General features: G+C 37.3%; 1 protein-coding gene across 3 annotated transcripts in view; it reads left to right on the top strand.

Moving 5' to 3' along the window:
* Pus10 (pseudouridine synthase 10) overlaps positions 1-24,072 on the top strand; it is an 83,215-nt gene that overhangs the window by 450 nt on the left and 58,693 nt on the right. For 2 of the 3 annotated variants that reach the window (XM_063229465.1, XM_063229464.1), the window contains exons 1-4: positions 75-494; positions 6,510-6,649; positions 9,772-10,026; positions 10,929-11,015. In XM_063229465.1, the coding sequence (XP_063085535.1) occupies positions 467-494; positions 6,510-6,649; positions 9,772-10,026; positions 10,929-11,015 (510 nt within the window). In that variant the 5' untranslated portion in view covers positions 75-466. Of the gene's footprint in view, positions 1-74; positions 495-6,509; positions 6,650-9,771; positions 10,027-10,928; positions 11,016-24,072 lie in introns of those variants that run through there. The other variant, XM_063229466.1, reaches the window with a different exon arrangement.

The following is a 24,072-nucleotide window of genomic DNA, read 5'->3' as shown; positions in this document are numbered from 1 at the left end:
CACCAGCCCCTCCTGCGAAGCAGGTCTCAGTGTGGTATTTTTCCAGCTGAGGCCAGAGGGTGAGCGGATACTATGAGCTTACCGGAGGAAACACTCTCCTTTTAGTGGTCCTAGACTACAGTTTCGGTTCTAAATCTGAGGGGAAGGGCTCATCGATATTTCTGGTTGCGGCTACAATGTCCTAGACACTGAGTCCCACAGAGGCCTCTCAGGCGCTGCACTGCGCCGGCTGGGGTAAAGCCCTAAGCACTGTAGCGTTCGTAAGGTAGCTAGGGGTGTGAGGTTGCAAACCGGGCCGTTTTTTCAGATTTCCCTCCAGACAAGCCAGGAAAGGCCACTCATTTCTCTCGGGAGGGGAGTACTTTTGTTCTACAGCTCTCGTTTCTTAGGGGAACAGAATTGCTAGACGCAATAGGTGCGTTGTCTTTAGTCTTCCCCAGTCCCTCTGAGAGCCGGAAGGGGTTAAATGCCAGGCTCCTTCAGCTTGGGAGAAGGTAAGGCGGTAGGTTTTCAGGTGAGGGGTAACTGGGTGCAAGAGAGGTGTGATAAGAGGAAGTCTGTTTTTCTCTTGGTAGAGCGGCTTTATTAACCGAGAGGGGTGAGTGGGAAGTTTCTTGATCAAAGTGAGTAAGGTCTTGCTTGACCAGAACACAGACACGGGGATAGATTTTGGGATGCACTTTCCAAGAGCCCAGGATAGATTCCAAAGCTAACTTTGAATCCGTTGAAATTTTGAGTACCTCTGACTCTGGAAATCCACACCCTACCTGCACGCCATGGGAGGAATGACATCCGTGTGTATGGAAATGGATTTTAAAAGAGCCCGCGGTGTCAGATTCACTTTGGTCATTTTGGTGGATTTTCTCATGCTCTGGTTTTTTTCTTTTCAATGAATGGTTTCTGTAATTGAAAGGTGAAAAATCCTTCCTCTCCCATTTAATCGACGACTCAGCTAGTTATGGTTGACTTATGGAGAAGAGATTTAGCATCGATCCTGTAGGGACAAGTGGGAGGCAGTGCTAATGCAGCTTGTTCTAGATTTCTTTCTGTAATGCAAACACGCAAAGAGCAAAAATCGTAACAGCGGTAAACAGCGCTGGAAAACTGACGGCATGAGACACACATCTCAAGACTTGCTTTAAAAAATAAAAATGAAACAATTTCTTTATGAAGTCCTATCATTTCGTTGCATCAAGATGAAGCAAAGTTTTAGACATTTTTACCTTTTTAATAGTAACGTGATTAAGAACAGGCAAGATTCCTGCTATGCAAAAATGGTTTTTAAAGATTGCTAAATCTGTAGCTCTAATTATTAACACACACACACACACACACTCAAGAAAGTTTGAAATTTGTTTTAAATTTCAAAATACTCAGGACAGGAGGTTTTGTAATTCTAAACAGGTTTGGGAACTTTTCAGAACCAGAAGAACCTCATGGATTGTTTGTCAATGTTGTGACCTTTTTATTCTAGGGAACATACTGGAGAAATAACATTCAGTGAAGCCCCAGGAGAGAGAACATAATTTGAGTGTAGCTATTTTAAGACCCCTGGAAAAGCTTCTCTACAAAGTGATCCTTTACCACATTTATTGATTTGTTTATTGGAAGAAGTTGTATTGTTTCTCTTTGAGTTAAAGGTTAATTCTGAATTAAATCGTTCTTGATATTAACTAATGGGAAGGAGAAAAAATAATTTCATAATTTAAAAGATTAGCTGGACACAGTGGTGCATGCATGTAATCTCAGGAGACTGAGGGAGAAGTGAAAATTCCAACTCAGCCTGTGAAATTAATTTAGTGAGACATCCATTTTAAAAAAGAAAAAGGAATGGGGTTGGAACTCATCGCAGAAAGGCCCTAGGTTCAATTCCCAGAGCCACACTCCCACCTCCCACCCACAGAGAAGGAGACACACACACACACACACACACACACACACACACACACACACACACACACACGGTGGTGGGAGATTGAGTCATAGTTTACTTTCTCCTAGGGGAGTGGTGCAGGGAATGTGCTTTATTTAATTTTGGTTTCTTTGAAACATGAGGCTGGCCTTGAGCTCACTAGGATTAAAAGGGTGTGCCAGCTCACCCAACTGAGATGTGCTTTAAATGCTTATATGCAAATTAACAGATCAAGTGTGCTTGGGGAAGGGATTCAGATCATTTGTAAATAATGATCTGACTGGGGGCTGGGAATTTAGCTCAGCGGCATAAGCGCCTGTCTTGCAAGCAGGCAGTCGTGAGTTCGATCCTTGGTACCGATAAAAAGACAAAAGGCAAAAAAAAAAAAAAAAAATAATGATCTGACCACACAGATTTCATTATTTAAGAGTGTGTCTTTGTATTTATGTACTTTCTTGAAAATACTCTTGAATATATGTTCCCATATTTATTTAGGGAACACTGAATAAGTGTTTCCTAATCCTGGCATCTGAAAGTTCTTACTGGTGTGTCCAGACAAAGTTGACTTTCTTCCTTTCCTCTACTACTAAAACATTTACACTAGCCAGCGCACTTCAGAAGAACTGTAACCAACCAGGAAAGGGACTGGGACCTCCTCTATATGCCTGTATGGAAGAAACAAAAAATATGAGAAGAGGAAGCAACAAGAAAAATTCCCCAGCCCCCAACACTGAGAACATTGATCCAGGAGAGTTAAATATAAAAGAGATTGAGGATAGCAAACATGCAATATCAGACACAGCATCAGTGGACATAAAGGAGATATCTTCTCATAGACAAGTTCAAAAGTGAAATATTTAATCAAGTAAAGCAAGATATAAGCAGATTTATACAAGAAATGCTAAGCACTTCTCAAGAAGACACAGAAAAATGGAGGAGCACAAAAAAAGGAGAGAAACATTTGATGAAAAATATAAAGAAAACCTAGACTACATGAAGCAGATTCAAAGAGATTACCAGGAAATAAAACACTCCATTGAAAGCTGGCAAAACTGCTTGAAAGAAACTAAGGATAGATTATTCAAACTGGAAGACAGGTTTGCATCGTGGGATCATGAAAGGAAAAATTTCTTAAAAATAACAAGGAAACAAGCAGTAACAATACAAAGGCTAAAAAATGACAAGAGGATCTAATAACTTAAGAATAAAGAATATGAATGAAGAAGCAGGGGTACAAACAAAAGAACTACAAAGGCTATTCACAGAAATAATTAAGGAAAAGTTCCCAAGCATAGGAAAAGAAAATGACATTTAGATGTATGAGGCATAGAGAACTCCAGCCACCTACAACCAAAACAGAGCTACACCCAGGCATATAATAATCAAGAGCCCAGAAAGTCAATATAACAACAGAATATTAAAAGCCATCAGAGAAAAGAAACATTACCTATAAAGGAAAACCCATCAAAATCATGGCAGACTTCTTGACACAGACCATCAAATCAAGAAGAGCTTGGAGTGAAGTATTCCAAACCCTGAAAGAAAATAACTTTCATCCCAGATTGATGTACCCTGTAAAACTGTCTCTAGAAATCAATGGAGAAACAGGATGCTTCCAAGACAAAGAAAAACTGGCAGAATTTGCGACCACCAATCCAACTCTACAGAGAATACTGAAGGACATTCTAGAGAGAGAGAAAAGTACCAGCATTCCAGGAACAGTGGCAGAGAGGCCTCAATGAATGGAGCAGAAAGTGGAATAAAGAAGAAAAGCAGACAACTAATGGCAGAAAAACTGAGAATATAGGCAACTATACTGAAGATGACAAGATTCACTGCGATACCCATTCTGGTTTGATTACTACCTGTTTTTGAAGTTTTACACTATCTTCAAAGTTGTGTTTTTATTCATATTGTTATATACTGCTGTATTCAATTATACTATGTCTGATGATATAGACAATTCTATTGAAGATAACAAGAGACAACACAGTAACCATGGTAGAACTTGTATAGTGTATTTATGTGTCTTTTTTGTTTCATGTGTTTATAGGAATATGTTTTGTTTTGTCTTGCTTTGTTTTGTTTCTCCCTCTAATATAGAAAGGATAGAAATACGCATTAAGGCTCATGCATGCATAGAACCTAAAAACAGTTTATGAGAACGTCCACCCCAGAGCGCCCAAGACCTCGAATCTGCATGGATGCTGGGAACAGGGCAAGGGCATATGATGCCCTGAAGACAACCACAGCTGGGCCTTTGTTCCCAGTCCGAGTTGGTGGACTTTTTTCTTCTTCTTTTTTTAAAATTTTATTTAAAGAAAGACTAAACAAAACAGAAAATGGGTAGAAATAATACATACTTTCAAAGAAAAAATAAACAATAAGAAATCACTAGTTGATGATTACATATTGTCCTCCTACAAATAGTTGTTCAAGATACAAAAGTGATAAAAAAAATACAAAAGTGAAACATACAAAGTGGGGATTCAAACAGCGAGACTACAAACGTTTCTGTTCAACTATCCAACAAAAACTTAGTAATATGGTTATCAATCCTATACACTTAAACATACATCCAATTATCCATATCTTCATTTATGTTGAGATTAAACAAACCAAAGCAGGCTAAAATCACTCTGAATAAAGAATAATAGTATTGCTGGATTTCGAGTTTGAGGTCAGCAAAAAAACAAAAACAAAAAAAATGTTCACACTAATGAGTTAGAACCCAGCCAGTCTTTTTTTTTTTTTAGTAGTGACTGTTAAATTGATTTTTATGGTTAAGATGTCTATGAACTCATATACGTATCTTCCTCAATACTTTGTGTCAAGGATCTGTTTATCTTAATTTGCCCCAAAGATTAGAAACTTAAAAGTAAATAGTGAGTTTAAGGGTTGGAAAGCACAGACTGATTATGAGAATCACATCTTCAGATAACTGTTGGTAAGTTTCAGTCTTCCATAAATTTTAAGGAGGTTCATTCAAATTATGAAATTGTACAAATTAAAAGGTGCTGGTGTCATTATCTATGTGGTGACATTCATATGATTCCACAACACTGCAATGCAATTATTGTTTTATAAAATGTTAGTAGTTTATTATTTAAAATAATGTGGACTAATTCACTAATCAGACCTATTTGTGCAAAATGTAGAATATGAAATTTTAGTACTCTCCTGGAAACGAGATTTATATTTGATTTCCTCCCTTTTCTACATAGTGTTTTTTTCTTGTTCAGTTTGTTCAAATTGGAACATTTGGCAACATTTTAGGCAGATAATAGTCTCAAATATTTTGTATAAATTTTGTTGGAGATTTTCCAAATAGGTAGATCAAGTTTTTCTCATTTTCTAACAGTTACTTTTTTTTTTTTTAAATCTTTTTCCTTTTTATCGGTACCAGGGATCGAACTCACAACTGCCTGCTCTCGAAGCAGGCGCTTATGCCTGCTGAGCTAAATCCCCAGCCCCTAACAGTTACTTTTTAACTATAGTGTCAAAGTTCATGTTTTTGACCCATGTTTTGGACTATTTTAAATATCTGACTACTAAACTATCATTAAGACTGGCCACATATTATGTAATGCAGACTGATCTTTTCTAGCAAAGATTTTTTTTTTTTTTTGGTACCAGGGATTAAACTCGTGACCTCAGACTTGCCAGGCAGGCATTTGTGCCACTGAGCTATATTCCAAGCACTTAGCAAAAGTTTTTTTTCCCCAGCAAACTCATTTTAATTTAATTTTAAATTAAATTTAATTAAAACTTTTTGGAGAACGGTACTAGGAATTGAACTCAGAACCTTGTGCTTGCCAGGCATGTGCTGTGCTGCTGAACTATATCCCTGACCCTCATTTTTAATTTCTAACAGGAAAAATGTAATGAATTAACTATTCTGTACTCAAACAATATTGAATGGTACAAAATTAAACACAAGATTTCACTCTTATTTTCATGTCTCTTAAGAAGCAACCATTCTTTTTTTGATCAATTGCATTGTACAGGCCTCTAATGATCCATCTGTTTTTTGAGATGAGATCTCCTTCTGCTGCCCAGGATGGCCTGGAACTTATGGGTTCAAATGATCCTTTTCCCTCACCCCCTTGAGTAGCTGGGAATACAGCTACAATTGACCCATAAAGTTCCTTCAGATTCCTATTTTTTTTTTTTTTTTGTACCAGGGATCGAACTCATGACCTCACGCTTGCCAGGCAGGGGATTATACCACTGAGCTAAATCCTTGGCCCCAGATTTTTATTTTAGAACAGGCACATAAAGAAAAAGGCATGAAGCCAGGTATGGTGGCACATACCTGTAATCTTAGCACTCTGGGAAGATGAGGCTGAAAAGGATTGTAAGTTCGAGCCCATCCTGGACAGTGTAGTGATGTAGCAAGACCATGTCTCAAAATTTAAAAAGGTCTGGGGATGTAGCTGAGTCTGAAGGTCCTGGGTTCAATCGCCAGTAGTGAGCACACACACAAAAGCATATGCACACGCACACTAGACTTTAATCCCTAAGGATGATAACATCCCTAAGGATGTTTGTGACAGTAAACCTAGGAAGCTGCTCATTAGTTTTTCCTCTTTTCCAGTTATCATACTCAATATGTTTCCACTGAGTGAAGAAAACAAGTATGTGGCCCAAGTGTTGCTCAATACTGGTACCTGCCCAAGGTGTATCTTGAGATTCTGTGGTGTGGATTTTCATGCACCTTACAGACTTCCCTACAAGGTATTTTCATTTTTTAAAATTAAAAGTGGTTTTCTGTATTTTAACATAAGTATGTGTAACTTCAAAGGCAAGTATCCAAAACTTTTGATTAAGTAAAAATGTATAATGAAATAATTACCTATAATGATGATTGTGAAATTGCCATTACCTTAAATACTAATCTCAGGAATGTAAGTTGCTTCTGAAATGACTATGTCTATCATTTAGTGTAGAGGGATCTTTGTGGTGGGATTTCCTGGTACATTTAATGTTCATGTAGACCTTTCTTAAAAGTATCTAAACACAGTATCACAAAATATGGATTTTTACCAGCTAGTACTAAGGTATAATAGGAGAGGGTGATAGTCTTGATATCGTCTATTAAGTGGCAGCATTGTGGGTTTGGTTGGCCTTTTCTTGCCCTGTATTACCACCTGTACTTATTTTTATGTTTTCAGTGACAGGGTTTGAATTCAGGGCCTCACATATGCTAGACAAATTTTCTACCATTGAGATGTATCTCTAGACAACCATTTGTGTTTATACATAGGTAGAGTCACACATGACTTTATGAAGGAAATATTTTCTGTATCCTTAGGTGACTTTGTGATTGTATGAACATCATAGCATGTACTTAAACTAAGATGGCTATTCTGTCACTAGATGATAGAATCTTAAGGGGCCACTATTCATATATGCAGTCCACTGTTGATGGAAACATGTGGCCCATGACTGGATTTGGAACCTTGTAGAAGTAAATTCTCATCATCTTGTCATTGTTACTGCTGTTAGTGACAGCGTAAGTTAGTAGAGATCTTTGACATTATGGTAATATACAGAGAGTTTTGTCATAGAATCCTTTCACATAAAATATAGAACACATGTGAAATGTTTGATTCAATAGTGATATTCTTTTCAGAGGAAAAACTATGTATACATATATATGTGTATATAAATATGTGCATTTATACACATACTCTGTTTCTTATTTTAAAAATTTCCCAGGAGATAGCAATAGCTATCATGTTCCCCATATGATTAATTTCTATTATTTGGAAATAGTAATAAATTTACCATTACTATATGTCAAGCTTTCATATAATCCTCATAATTGCTTGTTGTAGTGGCGCAGCACTTGGGAGACTGAGGCAGGAGGATCACTGTGAGTTCGAGGCCAGTGAGGGATACATAAGCAAGTTCAAGGGCAGCCTATGGTGAGACTTTGACTCAAAAAAACCAAAAAAAAAAATCTTCATAATAACCTTCATAATAAATCTTCATAATAACATAATAAATCTTCATAATAACCTTCATAATAATCTTCATAATACCTACCACACTATGATTGTCTCTATTTTCAGATGAAGAAACTGAGACACAGAGAGGGAAGTAACTTGCCCAGTTACACGGCTATTAAGTGAGCAAGCCGGAATTTGAATAGTGTGTCTGAATCTAATGTCTGGAATTTGGGCCTAGGAGACATGAATTTGAATCCCAATTGCACCACTTTCCAGCTTCATTTTACTCTTCTGTAAATGGAAATGGGTTAGCATCTATCTCACATGATTTTAAAGGAGTATCTAATAAAGTATGTGACAATACTTAGAAAATTGACAGTGATACAAATGTGATGATGGTTAATATATGTGTATATTCACCACACACAATGTGACTGTGAAGGATGAAGTAGTATGACTGGTTTGTGTAACTTTCCTTGTACATTTTGTTTTTGAGACACTGTCTTACTACGTAGCCCAAGCTGGCCTCAAACTCTTACCTTACCCTCTTGAGTGCTGCAGTTAGAAGTGTGTGTCAGCATGCCTGGCACCTTATACAGTTTTAGTTTTTTTGAGACAGAGTCATGCTCAGTAGCCCAGGCTGAAGTTGAGCTCACAGCAATCCTGCTGCCTCAGTTTCCTGGGTGCTAGGATCAGAAGTGTGTGCCACAATGCCCAATCTATTTTTAAAGACATATTATAGTCTATTAGTCTATACTTATGCTGTAAAATTCCAAATGTGTCTTGAATAGAAAGTTACCAACTATAATTTGTAACAGTTTATGTAAATAAGGATATTAAAAATATTTGAAGACTTTAAATGTTCTTAAATTTTGATCTGTGCCATTCATATTACTAAATATGTACATGTGGATATATATACGCTATGTTATACTGACAGGAAGTATGTAATAACATTTGTGTGGTTCATAATTACCTGTATGTGTATGGATATATACTTCTGTTAAATACAGCTAATGTCTCAATAAAATGAATTAAATTTGTTTGAAGGGTTCTTTTCCCTTTTGAGTCAGTATAATGAATTTCAAAAAGATATTCAATAACTGAGTAATAAAACTAGTCTAATTTAGAAGAAAGAAGAAAAGTCCTCTATTTAGATGAGTAGAATATTTTTAGAATAATGCCAGCTTTTAAGTTCTTATACAAGGAATGACAGAAATTACACAAACCAGAATATTGTAGAGGGCTTCTTTTAATTAATGCATATAAATCGTTTGTAATTTTGGTGCCAAATTTCAGCATTGCCAGTATCTGTGTACTTTGCATAATAGTTTCAAAATGGTTTTTACTTAACAGATTTATATTCTTTGTCTAAATAATGAAATTTCATGTTAAGCAAATATTTGTGCGGTATTAGTGATTGGGAGGTTGTTAATTTAGCGAGTATGAAAATTCAGTTTTACTTTTATTTATTTTTTTTGCAGAGCTAATGCTTGAAACCAGGGCTTCCTGCTTGCCAAGTTCTACCACTGAGCTGCGTCCTCAGCCCAGTTTGTATTTTAATACATTAATTAGAATGAAAGTTTGTTTTACTCAAATTAACAAGCAATTTGTTAATGGGGCATTTCTGCCTAACATTGAGGATTTCAGCATCAATAATATATGGAAGTTTTTTGAGGAAATAGTCACACATATATAATTGGAATTAGTTAATAAGTCTCTTAAATTCCCTAGAAAGCAAATGCTGGCCAAGAAAAGAAACTGATTCTTTCAGAACTGATGTAAGTTAGTACTGTACAAGGCTCCGATGGGTTAGAATTTTCACTCTTTTCTTGCTTCATTTTATCTAGAACCCCTTAAGGACATTTTGCAAGGGTTATTGCTTTTTATTTTGTTAATTTTCAGGAGTTGCTCCATGATCTACAGAAATTTTTGGAAACTGAAAAAGATGAATTAATTTTGGAAGTTCCAAACCTACCTCCCAAGAAAATTAGGCTACAAGAATTGGAAGATGGGATTGATAATCTGAGTCAAAATGGGGAGGGCAGAAGCTCGGAAACAGAAGACGGAAGCATTGGTTCCAAGAACTCAAATTTCACTGTATGCAATGTTTGTCTAGGAATTCTTCAAGAGTTCTGTGAGAAGGAGTTCATTAAAAAGGTAAATAAACAATTTCTTCTTACAAGTATAATTATATAGAGAGTTTAAATTTTAATGTTTAGAATTCTTACATGAAAAGGAACATTGCCACTTATTTCAACTTGTTTCATATCAATAAATCAATAAAATTTTCTTAATTAAAAAAAGCCTGCTACTTTGAAATTCCTTTGTGACAGCGTATCTGAAAATTAATGAATTGTTTCCACATATTTCAGTCATGAGTGAAGAAAAATGTAGCAGTTTGTTTTTTCTTTTTTGTCTTTTTGAGACAGGGTCTCACTATGCAGTTCAGGATGGCTTTGGGCTCACTTTGTAGCCCAGGCTGGTCTCGAATTTGCAGTGATCCTCCTGCCTCAGCCTGCCTAGTGCTGGGATTACAGGCATGTGCCACCATGCCTGGTTTTCCTCTTGTCTTTAGCATCACTAGAGTTAAAAGTCCTTCTTGTGATTACCTTGAAAAGATAAGTGTTACAGCTTTATAAAAAGTAAATGTCTGGATGTAGAATTGCCTTTGGTTTCCTGCAGCCAAGAGTCCTTTATTTGATTTCCTTTTACTGGAAAACATTTTAGAAGTTATGAAATGATTTAATAGAAAACCATTCTGACACTCAGATTATTTTGCAGGTGTCAGTGTTGGCTGTTTTCGTACCTGATGATATTAGTCTTTTGGGTCGTAGTGAGCAAATACAAAACGGCTAGGAGAGGCTTTTGCCCTGCTTTGCTTTGGTTCATGTTGTTCTGCTTTGTGGGTCTGCTAGCAAGTACTCTACAATTCTCAGCCCTCAAGGGAAAGAGTTTGGAAGTTTTGTAACATTATCTTCCGTATCAGAAATTTATGTGAAGATGAGAATAATACTTAGAGCAACTTGTGGGGATTTATGTAACTATAGTTTTTTTTGTAGGTATGCCAAAAGGTTGAGACCTCTGGGTTTGAATTCACCAACTTGGTGTTTTCAGTCTCCTTCCCACCACAGCTGTCTGTAAGAGAGGTAAGATCATTTGCACATATCAAATCATACGTGAAACGCACACTGGGAATTTCCCAAAACATGGGCATATAGAAATCCTATTAAGTTTTTTTTTTATGTTTTGTGTATTTATTGAATGATTGAGGCAATTTATAACTGGTTACCAAATGTTTGTTAAATGAATGGATGAAAAAAGGGTTCCTAATTCAGTTTATTCATTCCAGAACTACCTTTTTTTTCTTCTTTTGGTGCTTGGCATCAAACCCAGGGCTTTTCACTGGTTCCCCACCCCTGCCTTTTTGGTTTGCTTTTGTTTTTGAGACAAAGTCTTGCTATATAGGTCAGGCAGGCCTTTTAACATTGTGTAAACCAAGCTGGCCTTGAACTCACAGTGATCTTCTTGCCTCAGCCTCCCAAGCAGACTCAAGGCTTTCCAAATGTTAAGCACTTGCTTATGACTCCAGCCCCTATATCATCCATACAGACACACACACACACACACACACACGTATTTTTTTTTGTACCAAGGATCAAACTCATGACCTTGTGCTTACTGGGCAAGCACTTGAGCCATGGAGCTAAATTCTGGGTTCCCTTATATCGTATTTTTTTTTGTCTTTTTCCTTTTTATCGGTACCGGGGATCGAACTCACGACTGCCTGCTTGCAAGGCAGGCGCTTATGCCGCTGAGCTAAATCCCCAGCCATTATATCATATTTTTAAAAGATGCACATTCAGGGGCTGGGGATTTAGCTCAGCGGCATAAGGGCCTGCCTTTTCAAGCAGACAGTCATCAGTTCGATCCCCGGTACCGGTAAAAAGAAAAATACAAAAAAAAAAAAAAAAAAAAAAAAGATGCACATTCAGTAGCAGACGTCTCTACTTAGTGTTCACTCTGGGTGAGGCATGATAGTCAGAGAGAGAGAGATTTGGCCAGAACTCCAGAGATCTTTTAGGGCAGATATAAACGTTTTTATAGTAGTCTTAAGATAGGGTCATTTCAGTTATGGAGAACTATCTTATTCTCTGGAGTAAAATATAAAAAGCAGCTTTTCTTATAGTTAATGATAAAGGAAGATAAATAGCCTCATGTTTAACTGTTTTTGGTTGTTAAGTGAAAAAAGCATAAAACTGCGTTTGTTAATACTGTAAAATGAAATATAAAAATTCTATAATTTTGATTTGTATCCATGAATTCTAGGCGTAGCCATTTACATTTATAAGGTATCTTTCCTCTAAGAATCCCAAAGGATCACTAGAGTAGTGTATTTTGTTCCATCATTTTCTTTGAGTAAGTATGTTTATTAGCCACAAATAGGCTAGAGACTTACTTTAAAACTTACTGAGGCTAGATGGAATGATAGAGAACAAGGAAGTGAACACAAGAGGGAAAGAATTTGACATCTCTGTTCATGACGAGGTAAATGGAAAAGTAAAGGGATTGATGATAATACTCCGGAGTTTATAAACATGAGTCATTTTTGAGTCAGTCATCAAAGATTTCACACTGACAGTTCATCTTTAGGTTCAATTTTGGTGACTAGAAATGGACTTTCGAAAGTTAAGTGACTCATGAAAGTTACTTTATATCTTATCTATATCTTATATATCTTATATATACCAGCAAACCTTTCCTTTCAAAATTTGCATTTTTACCTTAATTTTTTTGTCACATGTTAGCAATGTTAATTTAATATTTATTGAACACTGACATACTTATATTTCTTATCAGAAGTACAAGATGCTGGTTTTATTTTTATTTTTGTTTTTTGGCACTGGGAATTGATCTCAGGACCTTGAGCTTGCCAGGCAGGTACTGTGCCACTGAGCTATATCCCTGGTCCCAAGATGCTGTTTTTAAAATTAAAATTATTATGCTTAAATTCTATTTTCTTTGATTTTTTTTTTTTTTTTTTTTTTTTTTTTGGTCTTTTTCCTTTTTATTGGTACCGGGGATCGAACTCACGACTGCCTGTTTGCAAGGCAGGCGCTTATGCCGCTGAACTAAATCCCCAGCCCCACTTTGATTTTTTTTTTGTCTCTATTTTCTTTTTATAAGTGTTCTAACCAGTAAACTGTTTTAGCATAAATACATGACTTTTATTTACTGGAGAATTTCCATGGGTTAATGTGTTGTGTTTTATTTCTATTACTGGGTAGCATTTTTATATGTTCATTTAAGAAGAAGAATTGTTCAGACCACATATGGTGGTGCATGCCTATAATCCTAGCACTCAAGAGGCTGAGGCAGGAGGGTTGTTGTGAGTTCAAGGCCAGCCCAAACTACGTGGTGAGACCCTGTCTCAAAAAATTCGATTATTTTTATATTAAACTTAATAGTTACTCAAGAAGTTTAAAGTTCACTCTGTTTTTCTTTTGTTATATTCTTGTATTCAGAATATAAATTCTGTGACTTGTTTAGTGCTGTGTTGTGCAGTATGGCTTTCAACTTAAATCTTGTAAATTATTTTTAACTTAGAATTTGTCTGCGTATAGAATAAACATACCAATATACATGGAATTGGTTGATGTCATTTATCACAGAATTCAGAGCGGAATATAGTTAATTTCGATTATTTTTCTCTACTTTTAAGCAAGAAATTATGATCACACAAATATGTTGACCAGAAAGAAATATTTTATCAATATGCTGGTATTATATTTCTTCTTACAAAAGAATTAAGGAAAGGAGTAGCCTTGATAAAGTATTTTTTAAAAATCAAGCTATAGGGGCTGGGAGTATAGCTCAGTGGCTCAGCACCATCATGGCAAGTGTGAGGTCCTAAGCTCGATTCCTGGTAATTCCTCCACCCAGAAAAAAAAATCAAGCTATAGGGCTAGCCATGTAGCTCAGAGGTAAAGTGCTTGCCTAACATGTGCAAGGCCTTGGGTGGATTCTCAGTATAACCCTCCCCCCAATCAAACTATAACATTTGTATGAACTCAGCTTTATTCTTGGCCCTACCAATTTACTTCTGGTAAAAAGTCAGAGTTTTTATTTATCATCATTATAAAAACATTAATTGAAAAGTTTAGGAAGGAAGTCTGGTGTTGGTGTAAGTATCACCATTTTCCCCTGAGTTTGGGAGAGTGTGGAGAAGGGATGGAGTATGTCTCCTGAATGTATTTTCTTAGGGACTAGTTGTTGTGGCTTTAAACTGAATGCTACTAAAGGAAGCATATTAACTGATGAAACACTGTTAGACAAAAAGTAAGGCAGGGTAAGCAGAATAAATAAAGGTGGTGTCCAGGCATTAAAAAAGACAAAATAAGTAACTGAACATGATGTTTGTTTTCCAAAGTCTATAATGACATACTAAATATGAACAATAAAGTTGAGATTATAGGGGGAAAAGTAAATATCTCATGACTATAATGTGATTTTCTGGACTTGGGCTTACCACTCAAACCAAGCAATGGAAGGTGTTATGGTTTGTGTCTAGATGTGCCCCCTAAGTCTCATGTGGTCATAGGATTTGTTTTTTAGAGGTGACTTAATCTAGAGCATGTGATTGATTTGTGGTGCAGTGCTGGGATTAAGGGTGGGTGATTGCGGGAGCAGTCCACTAACTGAATTGGGATCACCCCAATTGTGGTACGCAATGTAAGAAAGAGACTTGTCTTGCTCTCTTGTTTTTGTTGTCTTCTGCTGCCATGAACTGTTGCCCTTCTTCCATGTGCCATGCTGCCACGGAACCAGCCAGTTACGGACTGAAACCTTTACAAACTCGGAGTTAAATAAACCTTTCTTCCTTTAAGTTTGGGTATTGAGTATTTTGTGTCAGCAATGAGAAAAGTAACTAAGACAGAAGGATAAGTCATTTTTAAAATGAAAGCTCAGAGCCAGGCGTGGTGGCACACACCTGTAACCCCTGCACTCCAGAGGCTGAGGTAGGAGGATTTCTGTGAGTTCAAGGCCAGCCTGGACTGCATAGTAAGGCCCTGTTTCAAAGTAAAGACAAAAACACTCAGATTTGTTAAAAGGAAAGATAACTACATAGAAAATTGAGATCCTGAGAATAGAAGGAGGGTAAACATAATCAAAAGGAGACTAAAAGAAAGAAATAAGAATAGAGGAGTAGAACCAAGCTGTTTGTTACCTGGCCCGAGATGAAGGGATTGAGGAGGTAGTCAGACACGTAAGACAATCATAGAACTTAGTGGATTCATAGTATGAGGCACTGCCGGGTTCTAGGCACTTAATGGAAATTGTATTTGGCTGAGAGTACACTGTCTGACACCTTTTTGGGTGGAATGGTTATTTCTCATAGAGTAGTTGTTCGCAAACCTCAACATGTGTAAGATTCACTTGGAGAATTTCCCAGGAATCTTCTCACAGATTCTAATACAGTAGGGCAGGAGGGGTCCAGGAATTTGCATTTGTGACAAGCTCATAGGTGCTTCTGGTGCTGCTGGTATAAGCCCTACACTTGAGAACCACTCCTTTAAAGGAGAATTAGTAACTTTTTAAAATTTGTATTCCCGAAAGGAAGGAAAACAGGAGAATTACAGTATATTGTACACCTTTTTATTTTTTATTATTTTTTTATTGTAGACTTTTGAGAGGCAAATTTCAAACAGTCCTAACAAAATACAGTCAAAGACAAATTGCAGAGGAATCTGAGCTAAAAGATGAATTACAAGGATTAGGAAGTTTAGAGAATATATAATTAAGACTTCAGTACAAACCAGATTATCCCACCAAAAAAAGAAACCACATCGAATAAAAAAGAAATGAGAGATCTGTGCTCTCTGTGTGTTTACATAAATATTTCTATTAATATTGTTTACCTGCTTTTTTATGAAAAACATATTAAAATAGTACAGCTAGCCCAATTAACCCCTGTTTAAGTATCACCCAAATCCAAGTTAAGTTTTTTGTAAACTTAAGATCAGTTTTGAAAAAAACAAAGAAATCGAAGTCAAATAAATGGTAATGTAGGAATACAAATGAATAGGAACTGGAAACATAAAGCAGGAGTGAATAGAAGCTTGCAGTCATTGCTAAGGAAGGTCTGGGGGACTTAAATTATATTTGGTACAGGGAAAAGATGAAAAAGGAGGTGCATTTGTTATTTGAAACTGATGGTGTATTGCTGATAGGTGATGCAGAGAAAGCAGGACTCTAAAAACACCTACTTTATTTCTGTTTTTTCTGTCAAGGAAAATTGATCTTCATACTGCAAAAGGTAGAATGAAAGCCCACGTGGACACCTTTTTAAGATCGATTCAGGTTGTCGAGGCCTGAGTGAATTCTATTCCAAGATAGATTCAGAAGGAACTTGCAGCTGTCCATAGTTGTTCAGCACTTGTAAAAGATAACATATTTTCTAGATGGCTAGAGACAGATAAGAGCAGTTCTAGTTGTCCATAGATGAACAAAGTTGTTCCTGTTAGTTACCAACTGGTGAGCTTGACCCTGAGATCCTGGCAGGATTCTAGATCAGGAAGGAGTGAGTTTTGGGTATTGAGCCTAAGGAAAGATTGGTTGTCAACATAGAACAGATTCACTCAGAGTAAGTAATGTCTGTATTGTTTCTTCCTTTTATAGGCTGGCAGAACAGAGTAATATAGTAGCACTAGTATCCTGAAATTTCAGCCAGTCATTTGGCCAAAGTTTTTTCCCATGATAACTTCTTGAAAGTGTCAGGAAACATGGCAGGACCTGAAGATGGTTGGATTATACCCAACTAACCATACCCCAAAGGAGCAGACTGGTAACTAGTACCAAAGTGGACAGTGTTTTTGCAAATGTAGTCTGAAGATCAGCCTTGTGAGACTTATTTGAGGAAAGATATTCAAAACAAATTACTGGACCTTGTCTCAAACCTTCCAAATTATCATCTTTGTAAGTCAGAGGTAGAAGTTCCTTAAGGATTCACGTACATAGTAAAACTCAGGAGTCACTGAACTTCAGGGAGCTTTCTTATGTGGCGCAGGCCTCTTCGTACTTGTGATGCTTGTGTTAGATGTCCCTCCAAAGCCTCATGCAGTCACAGGTGGCTGGATCTAGAGTATACGATGCTGAGATAGATTCATGGTGCAAAGCTAGACTCAAGGGCCCCAGGATTAAGGCTGTGAATGCTACTTGCCCTAAGTAGACTGGTAAGATAGAAGAGATAGACGTGTGCTAGCCTTTTGCTTGTTTTGCTACTCTGCCCACCATGAACTGTTTCTCCTCTGTGATGCCTGCCTGCCGTGACACCTTGCCTTGGAGCCAGCTGATTATGGGCTGAAACCTCTACAAACTGTGAGCTATAAATAAACCTTTCTTGCTTTAACTTTGAGTGTCAGGTATTTGTGTCTCAGCAATGAGAAAACTAACTAAGATAATACTCTGTCCCATTCATAATTTCTGTTAGTGATGATACAGTGTACACTATAAGTGTACATGACATAGTTCAGTGTAGCATATAGGTAGAGTGTTTAGAATTAAGATCCCAAAAGATTTTGTATGGAGAAAATCTAAATATGCAATTTAATAGGAGTAACCATACATCTTTACTTGAGTTAAAAAAACAACAACTTCCAAGTAAAGGGCAAGGCAGAATTAGTTTAGAATCTGTGTTAGTAGAAAAGACTGAGAGGTTTTAGTATATAATTAATGACAAGTATATAACTATACTGTAAGAATTAGGGGGATGATGTAGATAACCCCTTTATATCTTTGTCCAGGTAGTAGAAATAGTATATAACCAGAATTCTGCCATTGTGACCAGAATATATGACATATACAAAGGTTTATTTTGGCTCATGGTTTTAGAGGATTCAGTCACTGGCCCCAAGGCAGACTTACGATGGAAGGGGGGGAGGAAAGCTGTTCATCTCATGGCAGCCACAAAGAACTGGAGCAGAGGGGAAGAACCAGAGAGGGATGGAGGGAATGAGGACAAGAATAAACTTTTCCAGGTTGTACCCCCCGGACCTACTTCCTGCAACGGGACCCACCACCTAACAGCACATTCAACTATGAACTCATCACTGATGTCCTGTGATTTTGCCTTCCAAAAGCTTTGACTCTGGATATTGCAGAGTTAGGGATCAAGCCTTAGTTCATGAGTCTTTGGGGGACACTTCATATTTAAGTCATACCATATAGTATTTGGAGTAGGGAAGGTAATGGTTGTTTGGCTTTTTGTTGTTTGTTTGTTTGGTTTGGTTTTGGAGACGGGATCTTAGTAGGTAATGCAGGCTGGCTTTGAACTCACTGTGATCCTCCTGCTGTAGCCTCCCAAATGCTGAGATTAGTGCACCAACATGCCTGGCTTAGCTGTCTTTATGTAGTACTGGCCATTCATAGAGTGCCATGTTCAGATGGAGCTTACCACTTTAGAAGGAACAAATGGGAGGGCATTTGACACAGTTCTTGTTCTAAGTCTCACAATTTGAAAATATATTTCCTTACATGAAAAATAAAAAGATGTTCTGCAATTGCGATTAAGGTTGAGGACTAAAATGGGATCATTTTAGATTATTCAGATGGCTTTTAAACCTAATTAAAAGACATTAAAAATCGTTTCTCTGACATGGATGTAGCATACCCAAGATCCCAGGCCTCAGGAGCTGAGGCAATAGGGTAATGAGTGCAAGGCTGGCAGGCTGCATCCTGAACTCCAGGCTGATCAGGACTACACAGTGAGGCCCTGCCTCAAACAAAACAGAACAAACCACAGCCTCCTCTAGCTAAGGTCAAAATTAGAGGAAAATGTCATTACATAAAGAATGATCACAGACACATTACGTGCTCATTTTGAGGCTGGAGGAAGGAGGCCATGCACTAAGGAGTGTAGGTGGCCTCTTGAAGCCAGAGAAAGTAGTGAAATGGGTTTACTCCGAAAGCAGTCAGAAAGAAATGCAGCTCTGTTGACACCTGATTTTAGCTCAGTGAGATCTGTGTTGGGCAGGAGTCCTAAAAAGCTATAAATACATTTCTTGTTTTATTTTTATTTTTTGAGACAGTCTTACTAAGTATTCCAGACTGGCCTCAAACTCATGGCAGTCCTCCTGCCTCAGCCTCCTGAGTGCTGGAATTACAGGTGTGTGTCACCATGTCAGGCCCATTTCTTGTTTTAAACCCCTAAATTTGTGGACAGCAATAAAGAATACACAGTTAGAGGATTTGGTGCATTTATTAGAGTAGAAAGGATAAATATCTAAAACTTGTCTCCAGGAGCCACTGCTGAAAGGACTTGGGTTATTTAATTTGGAGAGTAAAAGACTGAGTGGGATGACTTTGACTTTGTTAAGTACTTGAGAATCTTTCTTATGAAAGAAGCATTAGACTACTAATGAGATAGAAGAGGGGAGGGAGTAATTTTCATGTATGAGGAATTATCTGGAACGGGATGAAACTGTTGTCAGAGATGCTAAGTTTTATAACATCAAGGCTGGGAAGCTAAGGGGCAGAGATACACAGAAGAAGAGCATGTTAAGCCTCTCCAGCTTCAAGATTCTACACATAGGGTTTTGTTTTTTTTTTTTTTTTGGTACCAGGGATTGAACTCATGACCTTGTGCTTGCCAGGTGGGTGCTGTGCCACTGAACTATATCCCCGTCACCCTGCATACAGTTTTGTATTTTATTATTTTGTTTTGCTTTGTTGGTACCAAACTCATGACCTCACCCTTGCCAGGCAGGCACTTACACCACTGAGCTAACTCTTCGGCCCAGTTTTTATTTTAAATTTTTATTTTAAAGAGAATAAAACTCAGCAAAATAAAAACAAAGCCAATCAAAACAAACCTGTGTAAGTGATAAAGACTTCAAAATAATAAAAAATCAACAATGATTACCATAATGCTTCTTCAAAATAGCTGCCAATACCTTCAGATATAGTAAAAAATCAAACAAAATGGGATAGAAAAGAACCAATAAAAACAAAACAATGAATGCAGTAAAGACTTCAAAACAAGACAATAGTAAATCCAAAATGGCTACCATAATATATCTTTCTATCTTTGAAACAGCTGTCCATGCCATGAGATATAACAAAATCAAACAAAACGAAACAAATTAAAACCCAACCCAACAAAACAATGAAAATAATACAGGACTTCAAAACAAGGTAATAGGGAATTAACAGTGGTGACCGCCTTCAGAAGGAGATGCCCCATACATGCCACATGTGTGCCGTTATGGTCTGAACAGATGATCAGACCACTGGCCTAGCTAGACCTGCCAGGTCAGTGAAACACCGAACACCACAGCAGCCAGTTGCAAAAACCTCAGTACCTGCCTGTCATCGGGCCGGTGTTTCTCTGGATCAGCCAGTCACTTGCGGTATGGAGTGGGTGGGCCGGGGTCAGGCTGTGCTCCTGGCAGCCTGCACATGGCACTGCTTGGCCGGGAGGCTTCCTGGAGACTCCGTGTTCTCTTCCCCTAGTCTGTGAACTAGTCTGTGAACAGCGCTGACCGTGGGAAAAGGCTGGAGTCCAGCTGTGCCCTGGGGCCCGCGTCTGGCTCTGATGTGCAGGGACGGCTTGCTTCTTGGTGACTTCTTGTTCTTTTCCACTGCAGTCCGTGAATGGCTCCCTACATGTAGTTTTAAGACAAATATTTTAGTGGGTTTTGTTGTGGTTTCATATTCATGATTGATTTCTCTACACTTTTACACCACACTAAAACTACTATAGAGTGAATGTTCCAAACTTATGCTAATACTGGGCTAAATTTACATTTATGGGAAAAGAGCATTTGATTAAATCCTATTAAAAGAGCTTAAATAAAGTAAAAGGACTCGCGGTGCATCACTTCTTTTAGGTTTACCTTTAGAAGTTAAAGCCAGTAGAGGGCAATGTTGTACTATTTCTTTGGTTTGTCACCCACCTGCGTAGAGTGTGAGAAATATCTTACTCAATATATTGACTTTAAATGGATATACTGTTTCTTAAATGTTACTTTGGTTGTATGAGATGTGCTATTCCATATACAATGTGATGAGGTTGAGTTTGTCAAATAACTTTTTTCCTCTCGTTTATCAGCCTTTATATCTTCAAATTTTGTACCTATACCACAAATTATATTCAGCTTTGGAAAAGTAACTGGGAATAAAAGTAACACCATTTTTATAGTAGTGTAGTTTATTTAAAGTTATATTTTGTTAAATTATGACAAACGAATCTGGGAAAGGCTTGATTTTTATTTGTGTGTGTGTTCTCTACCAGTTTGTGGTCATTCAGCCTCACCTAGCGTCTGAAGAAAGTAGTGAACCCCTCACCCTGGTACAGTGCACCTCAGAACTTCCCGCGTACCTACAGAGGCCTCTTGAACTCCCAGCTAAGGACCCTTTTTAATTGGGTACTTGAGTAAAATTTACCCCTCTGTTATTATTGATGTTTCCTTTTTCTAGAGTACATTTTTTTCTAATTATGTTTAGTTTATAGGTCAGTATTTGACTGCAAACATAGAGAAGTACACCTTTGGCTCCATATTGTGTGTACAGGCCTGAGTTGGCGTCTTCATGCATTAACCCCGTTCTCCAGTTCAGCATGTGTGTTTTCTCTTGTTTCCTCTACTTTTCATGGCTTCTTAATTTTTGTTTTGTATAGCAATCCTCCTTCCCAAATCTGTGTGTATTTGCTGTCACCCATAATGTAAGACCAACTCCAAGGTCCAATTTATTTTACAAGCCTTTTCTGAATTTCCTAAGGAGTCCAGAATTTATAATCGTATTGTTTTGTTACATTGCTAGATTATTTTTTTGTTAGAATTTACTTCACTCTCTGTCTGGTCCCTTTGTGCCAAAGCACACTTTTCAAGGTTACTGAATTAAGCACTATGAAACATGCAAAATTATTGAGGGTACTGTTTTTGCCCTTTAGGGAGCTGTCAATAGACTTTTCATAGGTGCATCTGAAGGTGGATAATAGTAATCTTGCCATGTTTTAAGTACACGGACTACAACTTTATAAACCTTTTGGAGGACTGGAGTATGTCCATGCAGCATTCCAAACTTACCACCCTTCCTTTCCGAGGACTCCACACTGATTTCCAGAGTGACTGTCACAGTCTGGAGTGCTCTTCTTTTCCCACAGCCTCGCCAACATGTGTTATTGGTTGATTTCTTGATGGCAGCCATACTTTTTTTTTTTTACATGTTTTTATATTTAAAAAGCAAAACAAAAAAGGGTAGAAATAATACAGAATTTAAAAAAAAACCAGTAAGAAATCAATAGTAGTTAATATATTACATTTTGTTATTTTGGAAGTCATTGTTCAAGTTGCAAAAACTAAGCATAAAAAAATGAACAGACAATCAAAAATGACAGCACAAAGTATTCTTTTTGATGAACTAACAGAATTAGTAGTATGGTTATCTGTCGTGTACACTTAAATCTACATATAATTATGTGTGTATACCTACAAGTTGTCCTTTCCTTTTGAGCACTTTCTTTCCCTTTCATTATTACAATCTGTTGTACATTTTGGATCTTATTACTCTTTTTTTTTTTTTTTTTTTTGGTCTTTTTCATTTTTATTGGTACCGGAGATCGAACTCACGACCGCCTGCTTGCAAGGCAGGTGCTTATGCCGCTGAGCTAAACCTCCAGCCCCCGATCTTATTACTCTTTTAGTTTATTATTATTATTATCTATTTTTTACAATAGAGAGACATTCGATATTTGCAAATGTGAGTCTTATTTCACTTATGAGTATGGTCTCAGGTTGCCTCCATTTACCTGTAAGAGCCTCAAGATCATCCTTTTTAATAGCCAAGTAATATTCCATTGTATAAAAACACCATCTTTTTCATCCATTCTGCAGTTGATGAGTGTTTTGGTTGTTTCCAAGATTTAGCTAGTAGAAACTGTGCTGCTATGAACATGGGTGCACACATATCACTGTGACATGACCTTTTCAGTTTTTCTGAGAAAATACCTAGGAAGGCAATAGCTGGATTGAATGGGACTTCTAATCTTAGTTTTTGAGGACTCTCCATACTGATTTCCAGAACGGCTCTACCAGTCTATACTCCCACCAACAGTGGAGAAGTGTCCCGTCCCCCGTCCCCCCCGCACCTGCAGCCTCGCCAACATTTGTTATCAGTTGTTTTCTTGATGGCAGCCATTCTTTCTGGAGTGAGATGAAATCTTGTTTTAATTTGCATTTCTTGAATGACCAATGATGGTGAACATTTTTTATGTATTTATTTGCCATTTGTATATCTTTATCTGAGAAATACATGTTCATCTTTGATGCCCATTTTTGGAGTGGGTCTTTGAATTTGGGGGCTTGATGTTTTTCAGTTCTTTATATGTTCTGGATATAAGTGCTTTGCCTGAGGGGTTGCTGGCTAAAATTCTTTCCCATTCTGTGGGTTTTCTTTTCACTCTGCTGGTGATTTCTTTTGAAATGCAAAAACTTCTTAATAAGATGAGATCATAGTTGTTGATTCTTTGAAGTACTTCCCCTGTGGTTTGTGTTATGTTCATGAACTCTTTGCCTACCCCTATGTCTTCAAGATTTCTACCTACCTTGTCTTCCAGTAGATTTAGTGTTTCTGTTTTAATATTTAGATATTTGATCCATTTTGACTTTAGTGCATGGTGATAGACATGGGTCTAGATTCAGTCTTCTGCATGCAGAATGACAATTTTTCCAGCACCATTTATTCAAGAGGCTATCTTTCTTCCAGTGAACATGTTTAGCCCCTTTGTCAAATATAAAGTGGCTGTCTTTGTAGTTGTATGTGCATCTTCTAATCTGTTCCACTGATCCTCAGCTCTGTTTCTTTGCCAGTGCCATGCTGATTTTATCACTAGCTTTGCAGTACAATGTCAAGTCAGAGATTGAGATGCTTCTTGCCTTGCTGTTGTTGCCCAGAATTGCCTTTGTTGTTCTAGGTCTCTTCTAGTTCCAGATGAACTTTAGATATGTTTTCTCTAGATCTGTGAGGTATGCTAATGGTATTTTGATCAAGATTACATTAAATCTGTTGAACAGTTTGGGGAGTATGGCCTTTTTCATAATGTTGGTTCTTCCTATCCATGAGCAAGGGATACTTTCCATTTTCTGAATTCCTTTTCAATTTCTTTTTTTAGAGTACTGTAATTTTCAATGTATAAATCTTTTATTTCCT

Source organism: Cavia porcellus, unplaced genomic scaffold (genome assembly GCF_034190915.1).
Source record: "Cavia porcellus strain 051 isolate PalLab524CR breed Dunkin Hartley unplaced genomic scaffold, mCavPor4.1 scaffold_18, whole genome shotgun sequence".
Lineage (NCBI taxonomy): Eukaryota > Metazoa > Chordata > Mammalia > Rodentia > Caviidae > Cavia > Cavia porcellus.
Note: the sequence above shows the minus strand (reverse complement) of the source record. Positions and strands in the feature narration are given on the sequence as shown.